A 12,055-nucleotide genomic window follows, 5' to 3' on the forward strand; every position below is an offset into this window, starting at 1 on the left:
GAAAATCATGTTTGACAAATTTGTTAGAGTTCTTTGAGGATATAACAAGCAGAGTGGATAAAGGGGAACCGGTTGATGTAGTGTTTTTGGATTTTCAGAAGGCGTTTGATAAGGTGCCACATAAAAGGTTATTGCACAAGATAGGAGCTCAGGGTATTGGGGGTAATATGTTGGCATGGATTGATGATTGGCGAACACATAGAAAGTAGAGAGTCGGGATTAATGGGTCTTTTTCAGGTTGGAAAACTGTAACTAGTGGGGTACCGCAAGGATTGATCCTAGGGCCTCAACTGTTTACCATCTATATTGATGACTTGGAGGAAGGGACAGAGTGTAGTGTATCCAAATTTGCTGTCGATACAAAAATAGATGGGAAGGCATGTTGTGATGAGGACACAAAGAATCTGCAAAGGGATATAGATAGGTTAAGCGAGTGGACAAAAACTTGGCAGATGGAGTTCAATGTGGGAAAATGTGAGGCCATCCACTTTGGTAGGAAGAATAAAAAGGCAGATTATTTTTAGATGGAGAAAGACTACAAAATACTGCAGTACAGAGGGATCTGGGTGTTCTTGTACATGAAACGCAAAAAGTTAGTATGCAGGTGCAGCAAGTAATTAGGAAGACATATGGAATTTTGGCCTTTATTGCTAGGGGGTTAGAGTTTTAAAATAGGGAAGTCTAGTGCCAACTGTACAGGGCTTTGGTGAGGCCACACCTGTAGTATTGCGTACAGTTTTGGTCCCCGTATATAAGGATGGATATGCTAGCATTGGAGGCAGTTCAGAAAAGGTTCTCGGCTGATTCGTGGGATGAAGGGGTTGTTTTATCAAGAATGGCTGAACAGGTTAGGCCTTTATTCATTGGAGTTTAGAAGAATGAGAGGTGATCTTATTGAAACATACAAGATTCTAAGGGGCTTGACAGGGTAGATGTTGAGAATATGTTTCCACTGGTGGGGGAATCTTGAACTAGGGGACATAGTTACAGAATAAGGGATCACACATTTAAAACTGAGATGCAGAGGAATTTCTTCTCTGAGTGTGGCGAATCTCTGGAATTCTCTACCTCAGAGTTATGGAGGCTAGATCACTAAATGTATTTAAGGTGGAGGTAGATAAGATTTTTGAAATCTTGGGGAGTCGAGGATTATGTGAAGCAGGCCCGAAAGAGAAGTTGAGGCCTGGGACAGATCAGCCATGAACGTATTGAATGGTGGGGCAGGCATGAGGGGACAAATAGCCTACTCCTGCTCCTATTTCTTATGTTGTAATGTTCTTATTAATTTCTATGAAGGGCAAACAATTTTCACAGAATTGCACTGTGTGGATATGCTGTAACCCCACTGCCTTGTGGGCGTCTCGGGAGAGACCAAGGCTAAGGGAGTAAACCCTAACACAAAATCTGGAGTGGAACCCCTAAGGCAGTCATGTGTCACCTTTGGCATGTTTCTGGTAGTTCCTGCAACCATACTGGTGCCAAACGTCGTGCTCTGCACTTCTTTGGACCCTACTCGGAAGGCCGAGAGGGGAGTTTTGGCGCTTGGGTAACTCACAACCTCCATACGTTCTGCCCAGGCATGCGCCATGGAGAGGTCACTCCATAGTCTCCTCACAGCGACCAAAACAACACGGAAGGCAGCAGTTAGGCGTTATAAGTCCAGCTCAATTGGCATAGAGATTGGGCGCCACGGGTTGCCTTTGTCGGTGGGAGAGGTCATCGCATGTCACTGGACATCTACTGTCCGCCTCAAACCGGGCAGTCCCTGGTCAGAAAGATTCTGACCCGCCACAGTCCACCTGCTCCAATGGGTGCTTGGAGCTCAGGGTCATTGCCTGACAAATGGACTGTAACACCTCAGCAAACAGTATGACAAAAAAAGGAAAGAAGGTACCAGCCCTTCGTTTTGGAAGCTGGAACTTCAGGACTGTGTGTCCTGGCCTGTCGGAAGACCTTACATAAATCAAGCCTCTCGGAAGACCGCCATCATTAACGACGAGCTCAGTAGACTCGATGTGGACATAGCACTTCAGGAGACACGTCTCCCTACGAGCGGATCTCTAAGAGAGCAAGACTGCACCTTCGACTGGCACGGTAGGGATCCTGAAGAACCAAGACAGCATGGAGTGGGCTTCGCCATCAGAAACTCTTTGCTCAGCATGAAGAGCCACCTTCAAATAGCTCGGAACGCATACTGTCCATCCGACTGCTCACCGCCTCTGGTCCAGTACACCTGCTCAGCATCTGTGCTCCAACACTCTGCTCCTCACCTCAAGTTAAACACCAGTTCTATGAGGAACCCCATAATATCATTAGTAGCATTCCTAATATCGAACATTTGTTCCTGCTGGGGAATTTTAACGCCAGGGTTGGGGCTGACCATGACTCATGGCCCTCCTGCCTTGGGCGCTATGGCATTGGAAGGAGGAATGACAATGGACAGAGACTGCTTGAGTTGTGTACCTATCATAACCTCTGCATCACCAACTCATTCTTTCATACTAAACCCTGTCACCAGGTTTCATGGAGACACGCAAGATCATGGCGTTGGCATCAGCTGGACCTCATCGTCACAAGGCGAGCCTCTTTAAACAGTGTCCAAATCACACGCAGCTTCCACAGCGTGGACTGCGACACCGACCACTCCCTGGTGTGCAGCAAAGTTAGACTCAAACCCGAGAAGCTACATCACTCCAAGCAGAAGGGCCGCCCGCACATCAACACGAACAGAATTTCTTATCCACAGCTGTTACATATGTTTCTAAATTCACTTGAAAAAGCTCTTCAAAACACTGCTGCAGTGGATGCAGAGACAAAGTGGGCCCACATCAGAGACGCCATCTATGACTCAGCACTGACCACCTTTGGCAAACGTGAAAAGCAGAATGCAGACTGGTTTCGATCTCATTTTGAAGAGCTGGAACCTGTCATAGCCGCTAAGCGCACTGCACTGTTGAACTACAAGAAAGCTCCCAGTGAGTTAACATCCGTAGCTCTTAAAGTAGCCAGAAGCGCTGCACGAAGAACAGCCAGGCGTTGTGCAAATGACTACTGGCAACACCTATGCAATCGTATTTAGCTGGCCTCCGATACCGGAGACATCAGAGGAATGTATGATGGCATTAAGAGAGCTTTTGGGCCAACTATCAAGAATAGCGCCCCCCCCCCCCCCCCCCCCGCTCAAGTCTAAATCAGGGGAAATGATCACTGACCAACACAAGCAAATGGACTGCTGGGTGGAGCACTACCTAGAACTGTACTCCAGGGAAAATGCCACTGATACCGCCCTCAATGTCGCCCAGTCTCTGCCAGTTATGGATGAGCTGGACGTACAGCCAACAAAATCCGAACTCAGTGATGCCATTGATTCTCTAGCCAGCGGGAAAGCCCCTGGAAAGGACAGCATTACCCCTGAAATAATCAAGAGTGCCAAGCCTGCTATACTCTCAGCACTCCATGAACTGCTTTGTCTGTGCTGGGATGAGGGAGCAGTACCACAGGACATGCGCAATGATAATATCATCACCCTCTATAAGAACAAGGGTGACCGCGGTAACTGCAGCAACTACCGTGGAACCTCCCTGCTCAGCATAGTAGGGGAAGTCTTTGCTCGAGTCGTTTTAAACAGACTCCAAAAGCTGGCTGAGCGTGTCTTCCCTGAGGCACAGTGCAGCTTTTGAACAGAGAGATCCACCATTGACATGCTGTTCTCTCTTCGCCAGCTACAGGAGAAATGCCTGAACAACTGATGCCCCTCTATGTTGCTTTCATTGATCTCACCAAAGCCTTTGACCTCGTCAGCAGGCATGGTCTCTTCAGACTACTAGCAAAGATCGGATGTCCACCAAAGCTACTAAGTATCACCACCTCATTCCATGACACTATGAAAGGCGCAATTCATCAGACCCCTTTCCTGAGTGGTGTGAAACAGGGCTGTGTTCTCGCACCCACACTGGGATCTTCTCACTGCTGCTCTCACATGCGTTCAAATCTTCAGAAGAAGGAATTTTCCTCCACACAATATCAGATGGCAGGTTGTTCAACCTTGCCTGTCTTAGAGCAAAGACCAAAGTACGGAAAGTCCTCATCAGGGAACTCCTCTTTGCTGATGATGCTGCATTAACATCGCACACAGAAGAGTGTCTGCAGAGACTCATTGACAGGATTGCAGCTGCCTGCAACGAATTTGGCCTAACCATCAGTTCAAGAAAACGAACATCATGGGACAGGATGTCAGAAATGCTCCATCCATCAATATCAGTGACCACGCTCTGGAAGTGGTTCAAGAGTTCACCTACCTAGGCTCAACCGTAACCTGTCTCTCGATACAGAAATCAACAAGCGCATGGGAAAGTCGTCCGCTGCTATGTCCAGACTGGCCAAGAGGGTGTGGGAAAATGGCACACTGACACGGAACACAAAAGTCCGAGTGTATCAAGCCTGTGTCCTCAATACCTTGCTCAACGGCAGCGAGGCCTGGACACCGTGTGTCAGCCAAGAGCAACGTCTCAACTCATTCCATCTTCGCTGCCTCCGGAGAATCCTTGGCATCAGGTGGCAGGACCGTATCTCCAACGCAGAAGTCTTCAAGGTGGCCAGCATCCCCAGCATATATACCCTACTGAGCCAGCGGCGCTTGAGATGGCTTGGCCATGTGAGCTGCATGGAAGATGGCAGGATCCCCAAGGATGCGTTGTACAACGTGCTCGTCACTGGTATCAGACCCACCGGCCGTCCATGCCTCTGCTTTAAAGATGTCTGCAAAGGCGACATGAAGTCCTGTGACATTGACCACAAGTCGTGGGAGTCAGTTGCCAGTGATCGCCAGAGTTCGCGGACAGCCATAAAGGCGGGGCTAAAGAGTGGCGAGTTGAAGAGACTTTGCAGTTGGCAGGAAAAAAGTCAGGAGCGTAATGAGAGAGCGAATGTATAACAGCCCTGACGACCAGTTTTATCTGCAGCACCTGTGGAAGAGTCTTGTCTAGAATTGGCCTTTTAGCCACTCCAGATGCTGCTCCACTGACCACCTCCAGGCGCTTACCAATTGTCTGTCGAGACAAGGAGGCCAAAGAGGAATGAGGATATGCTGTGTGTCTGTGCAGTATCTTAGCTAAAATTTATTCTGACGTTAATAACTGTGGCATCTTTATGCAGATGCTCCACAGTTTAAATGGCATAATGTGTTTCCCAAATCCTTTACCGTCTCCAAAGTTCAGCCCCTGCTGGTGCACCCCTGACTTCGTGTTTTGGCGCCATATTTAATGCCTTAAATTTCATAGAATGAAATTTTTCATTTCTGACAAGTACTATGCATCTGTGTAAATGAATCGTATTGGCAGCCTTTGTCTCTTGAACATTTATGTGCTGTATGTGGAAAGCTAATTTAGTTGATTAACTGTCCAGTCATTTCATATAAGTCTTCCTTAAAAAATAACTAACAATTTCTCAGAAAGGAGGTTTTTGCTCTCTCTCCATCAGAGAGCTGACTTTTATGCTTTACTATGTACTGTGAGCCATACAATAACGTTAACTGGTGTTTAGTGGATAGCAGCAGAAACTAATTTCAAGTGCTCCTGGCTAGAGAGCTGTAAACCCAATTAGGTAGACCAGGGGATTTTATTTCCTTCTCACAGCTTGAACTAATGAACTCTGCAAATACATAGGTGTAGATTGTCTGTAGGTGTCCTAGTAACTCTCCAAGGCCTTTTCTTGTGTCAGCAAGTATCTGACTTCAGTATGTTTCTTTCCCTGTTACATGCTTCTGATTGTATCCTGTTACAGTAAAAAAAACTGTGCACCATAGTTTTTAAATATTTTTAAACCAGTACCTTGAATTTAACTTCTTCGCATGATCATTATGAGAGCGTGGTCTGTAGGCCTTTTTTAAAATTCATTCATGGGATGTGGGCGTCGCTGGCTCGGCCATGGTTTATTGCCCATTCCTAATTGCCCTTGAAAAGGTGGTGGTTAGCTGCTTTCTTGAACCACTGCAGTCCGTGTGGGGTAGGAACACTCACAGTGCTGTTAAGAAGGGAGTTCCAGGATTTTGACCCAGCAACAGTGAAGTAACGGCGATATAGTTCCATGACAGGGTGGAGTGTGGCTTGGAGGGGAACTTGAAGGTGGTGGTGTTCCCATGCACCTGCTGCCCTTGTCCTTCTAGGTGATAGAAGTTGTGGGTTTAGAAGGTGTTGTCAAAGTGAGGGATATACCAGGCCAGGAGGTGACAGGCTGCAGATGGCCCACAGTGACTTATTGGTGCCCAGTTTTGAGCTGCAAGATCTGTTCTGAAACTGTCCCATTTAGCTTGGTGTTAGTGTCACACAACACGATTGAGCGCGCCATCAGTGTGAAGATGGGTCTTCGTTTCCACAAGGACTGTGCGGTGGTTACGCCTCCCAGTGCTATTATGGATAGATGCATCTGAGATGGGTAGATTGGTGACGGCAAGGTCAGGTAGGTTTTTCCATTGTGTTGATTGTCTCACCACCAGATCCAGTCTGACAGAGATGTCCTTCAGGGCTCTGTCAGTGATGGTGCTGCCGAGCCACTGTTGATGATGAAAATTGAAGTCCTGCTCCCAGAGTACATTCTGTGCCTTTCCTTCCCTCAGTGCTTTTTCAAAGTGGTGTTCAACATGGAGAAGCACTGATTCACCATTTGTGGGAGAGCGTTTGGTAGTAAGCAGCATGTCATGAAACTTAATGGGATGCGGAGTCAATGTTGAGGGCTCTTAGGACCACTCCCTTACAACTTTGCCGCCACCTTTGGTGGGCCTGTCCTGCTGGTGGGACAGGACATGGGGTGGTTATGGTGGAGTCTGGGACATTGATTGCAAGTTATGATTCTGAGTGTGTGACACTCTCAGACTGCTGCTTTACGAGTCTGTGGAACAGCTTTCCCAATTTTGGTATCCTACAAATACAGACCTGGTAAGGCACAGGGGAAAATGCAAGGTTGGATTGCATCTATTTCAATGCAAGGAGTCTTACTAGTAAGGCAGATGAATTGAGGGCGTTGATTAGCACATGGGATTTTGATATTGCTATCACAGAGACATGGTTGAGGGAGGGACAGGACTGGCAGCTCAATATTCCAGGGTATAGAATCTTCAAGCGCGACAGGGTAGGGGATAAAAGAGGAGGTGGCATTGCATTGTTGATCAAGGAGTCAATTACTGCAGTAAGGAGGGATGACATCTTAGAAGGTTCCTCAAATGAGGCCATTTGGGTAGGACTTAAAAACAAAAAGGGGGCAATCACTTGACTGGGTGTCTACTATAGGCGTCCAAGCAGTCAAGAAGAGATAGAGGAGCAGATATGTCGGCTAGGGTTGTTTTCCTTAGAGCAGAGAAGGCTGAGGGGGGACATGATTGAGGTGTGCAAGATTATGAAGGGCATTGATAGGTTAGATAGGAAGAAACTTTTTCCCTTAGCGGAGGGGTCAATAACCAGGGGGCATAGATTTTAGGGTAAGGGGCAGGAGGTTTAGGGGAGATTTGAGGAAACATTTTTTTCACCCAGAGGATGGTTGGAGTCTGGAACGCACTGCCTGAAGAGGTGGTGGAGGCAGGAACCCTTACAACATTTTAGAAGTATTTAGTGAGCACTTGAAACGCCATAGCATACAGGGCTACAGGCCAAGTGCAGGAATATGGGATTAAAATAGTTGGGTGCTGTATGGCCAGCACAGACACGATGGGCCGAAGGACCTGTTTCTGTGCTGTATAACTCTATGACTCTAAATGTTAATGAGGAGGACTTTGCAGGGTCGATTTGTCTGGGTTTGTCTTGGTCATGTCCAGTGCCTAGATCGATGCCAGGTGTTCTGTTCGGTTTTGTTGTTACTCAACTTTTCTGTAGCAGTTTGATACAACTGAGTACAACTAGGCCATTTCAAAGAGCAGTTAAGAGTCAACCACATTACTGATGTCACATGTAGGTTAAGGATGGCAGATTTCCTTCCCTCTAGGAAGTTAGTAAACAAGGTGAATTTTTGCACCAATTGAGACTAGCTTATTATTCTTGATTGCAGGACTGGTATAAGGAGAGATTGAGTCAGAATTATATTCGCTGGAGTTCAGAATAGTGAGGGAGTATCTCATAGAAACCTATAAAATTCGAACAGGACTTGACAGGGTAAATGCAGGAAGGATGTTGCTGAAGGTGGGTGAATCCAGAACCAGGGGTCATAGTCTAAGGATACGAGGTAAACCTTTCAGGACTGAGATGAGGAGAAATTTCTTCACCCAGAGAGTGGTGAGCTTGTAGAATTCGCGACCACAGAAAGCAGTTGAGGCCAAAACATTGTATATTTTTAAGAAGGATTTAGATATAGCTCTTGGGTCTAAAGGGATCAAAGGGTATGGGGCGAAAGCGGGAACAGGTTACTGAGTTGGATGATCAGCCATGATCATAATGAATGACGGAGCAGGCTCGAAGGGCTGAATGGCCTACACCTCCTATTTTCTATGTTGCTATGTTTAAATTTAAATTCCCCAAGGTGCCATGGTTTGACCTCCTGTTCAGGGCATTCGTCCATACCTCTGGATTACGCCTTGAGTAACATTACCACTATGCTACTGTTCCCCTGATGGGAAATTTTATCTTTGATTTTAAGAACAAATATCACACAATAGACCCAATTCATCCAGTCCAAGATTTTAATGGTTTTCAATCCTACTAAATCCAAACCTGAATAATAATATTCATTATTAGCTGTCGATTGTTGGTCTTTTACTGATCACTGACGTGGGTTCATGAACGTTGAAGGTATAAACTGTGCAATGTAATGTCTCACTATAAATGGTGCATTGTTGTGACTGTCAGTAATTCTCCTCCTCTTAGAATATTAGAAGATTAAGAACTGATTTGATAGAGGCATTCAAAATCATGAATGGTTTTGATAGAGTAAATGTACCACTCAAAGATTTTTTTGACAGTTGTTTTCACTAACAGAAGGACCAGTAACCAAAGGATTAAGATTTAAGGTGATTAGCTAAAGAACCAGAGGTGAGATGAGGAAACCTATTTACACTGAGAGTTGTTGTGATTTTGAATAGACTGCTTGGAAGCAGTTTCAGTACTAACATTGACAAGAGAATTGGATAAGTGCTTGAACTGAAAATTTTACAGATTAGATAAAGAATGGGTAAACGGGATTAATTAGATAACTCTACTAAAGAGCTAGCACGAATAGCCGAAATACTGTCACCTGTCATTCTATGATTCTGTAATTATATTACTCGTATTTTTTGACAGTATGTATGTTCATTACACTACTGCTTTGCATTATTTCCCTCGCTGTAAGAGGAATTTGCTTAGATCTGTAAACTTATACAGAAAAATTTGTACAGCTAATATTACAGGGTGTTGTCTGAGACAAATCTGAGGCTTGCATCATATAAACTTCAACTTAAAAATGTGCTTCCCCTCAAAAGTGTTGCATTTTATAAGCAGTCACTATGACCATCACTATATACTGAAATCAGTATCTCAGGCAGCTATTAATTGTGCACTATTGTTGTACAGGCAGACCCGATTCAAGGGGTGGAAAAGGTGAGTTTTCTTTTTTTGTTGCTTGCTTTCCTTAAAATAGTGTATTGTGCCACATCATTGTCAATGCTGCACTGTCCAGATCATCTCTTATTTTCTTGGCAATCATCAACTTCTCACTGTATGACACAGTATAGGCCTTTTTTTGTTCAATGTGACCAAACAAGAACTTCTTCCATTCCAAAATATAAATTTTGGGAAGCTAGCCGCAGACTTCTTTTCCTTTCTTGGACATGCATTTAAAAATCACAAGAGCAAGACTTAGCTGACTTCACTTCAAGGTTTACTTTACCACATCGGATTTTTTTTTATCATTTACTGGAATCTTAAGTCTTAACTGTATGTCAACAGATTGTCTATGCTTTTATTAATGTGTTAACTTTGAAAGGCATAACTTAAAAAGATCAACTCTTGACCGAGGTGGTGGGGAAGACCTTATGAGTGCAAACTCAAAATTTAGTGTATTTAGATATTTTCTTCTTTCTCGTCCCCTCTGTCAAGCTGTTTGCTTTCTCTGGAAGAGACTTTTGACATTGGTTACTTTCTCCCACTCTTCCACTTTGCTGTATAACTATTCATTTGGTTAAGCAGAAGTTTTTTTCAAAAAAATTGTTTGAGATGTGGATGATGCTAGCAAGACAACATTTGTTGTCCATCACTAACTGTCCCAAGAAACTGGCGATAAGCTGTCATTTTGAATTGCTGCACTCTTGGTGATGGTGCTTCCACAATCATGGTAGGATTAGCTTGTGGCCAACTGATATTTTCTTCCTGCTTGATGGTTGAAGTCGAAAATAAAAGCTATTGATCCATATTCTACTCTTATGTGACATAATGGGGTGAATCTTATTAATAACATGTCAATGATGCATACTATTAATATACAAATTAGCTATCAAGTTCAGGGGTTAAGAGATACACTTTGAGGTGCAAATCTTCAGAAGTTGATGGTTTATTTATGCTACTCCACAGTTTGCTTCGCACAAATAGCCTCCCCATTATTTTTAAGAACTGACTGGATTTGTACATTAATTGTCCATTAAACTCGCTGCAGAATTAACAGTTTAAGTACCAGATTAACAATTTAGCTATTGTTAATGCAGTGTCAATGAATCTCTCTGGGCCAGGAAGGGACTAATTTAGACTGTTGAATCTCATTCCTGTACATTCATAGTCAGTTGCTGCTCAAGATTTTATTTTAAACTTATTTTTTTCTTTTTTTCCTTGTCTTTCTTATTCAATCTTTCTCTCTCTTAATTTGTTTCTGATTTTATTCGATTTCACCCTCCTTTTCTGCCATTTTTCGGTTTCTTTCTCGATCCTTAAACCTTATTGGCAAGATCAACAGTCTTGAACAATTCACTAAGGTTTCAGTTGCCACACAGTTGTAAGTTCACACTTCCAGCAGGTTACAGGGCAAAAAAATTTGAGCTGAATGCTGCAGGCAAAAGTCTAGCCAGTGGTTTATGTTGCACGATGCCATGCTTCAGCAAGGTTTGGCCCAATATGTTGGAGCTCCAGTGCACTACAGCCATGCTTTCTCCTTTGTGTTGTAGCTTTAAACTTTGAATAGCTGTATTAATTTCTTCTCTTCCTTGTGTTTGGGTAATGAAGAGTAACTGAGGGGCTTTCTGGAAATAGCCCACAGTAGAAAGAAAATGTTGCCAAATTAGGTAGTTAATAAAATATAGTGGGAGGAAAAATGCAATCTTCAGAAGATTTATGCCTTTGCCTGGAAGCTTTCAGTAAAGCAAGTTTATTGATCAAGGGGCTAAGCCTTTAAGACCAGTAATACCCCAGAATCAATCCTGGTCTGCATTGAGGGAGCTGAAATACAGTTCTGCATTTCTAGCCTTGAGCATTATCCAACAAAACCTGTTGCATATATGTGGATATTTGATGATTAAGATTGAGCACAGCTGTGCATCCCCCATAGTTGTAAAACATGCTGACTTTTGCTGTCAAGGCTCACAAGAAAATGGTCAATTAATTGAGGTACTGGAGCTGGCACTCATGGAAACGTTTTCCAGCTAGATGTAGATGAATTCACAAGAGGGGAAGAGGAACAGAGAAAATCTGTCACTTGGAAAAAAAACATAATTAGCAGTAAATTGTCCTGTATTTTAAAGGCCTATACTTCTGTCAAATGGTTTTGATAACCTCCTCAGTGACCCATTCTGTGTGTTGCTTTGACCATGTTGCTGATCATTAAGGCATGTATGTTTAACAAGTGATTGTAGCTTTTTGTTGTAATATATATATTGTTTTCCTAAATACCATTGCATAATCAAAGACTTAATATTTCAGGTTCCTCAGTTATATGTAGTTTAATGAAACCACGGCCTGAATGTCAAGGTCTCTAGCACAAGTTAAGAGGCATATTCTTTGTAGAGGTGTGACTTTTTTTATTTGGATGTAATGAGAAGGATCAGTAATACTAATGAAACCTGTATACTTCTGATGTCTCGCTCCAGAAATGAAGAATTGTCATGCTTAAATCT

At 43.7% G+C, this 12,055-nt stretch overlaps 1 protein-coding gene across 3 annotated transcripts in view; it reads left to right on the forward strand.

Annotated features, from left to right (window-relative positions):
• LOC137368716 (receptor-type tyrosine-protein phosphatase alpha-like) overlaps positions 1-12,055 on the forward strand; it is a 315,891-nt gene that overhangs the window by 148,199 nt on the left and 155,637 nt on the right. For 2 of the 3 annotated variants that reach the window (XM_068028891.1, XM_068028900.1), the window contains one exon: positions 9,531-9,557. The exons of the other annotated variant lie outside the window; for it this stretch is intronic. In XM_068028891.1, coding sequence (XP_067884992.1) covers positions 9,531-9,557 — 27 coding nt within the window. The remainder of the gene's footprint in view (positions 1-9,530; positions 9,558-12,055) is intronic. 3 annotated transcript variants of the gene reach the window in all.

Source organism: Heterodontus francisci, chromosome 1 (assembly GCF_036365525.1).
Source record: "Heterodontus francisci isolate sHetFra1 chromosome 1, sHetFra1.hap1, whole genome shotgun sequence".
Lineage (NCBI taxonomy): Eukaryota > Metazoa > Chordata > Chondrichthyes > Heterodontiformes > Heterodontidae > Heterodontus > Heterodontus francisci.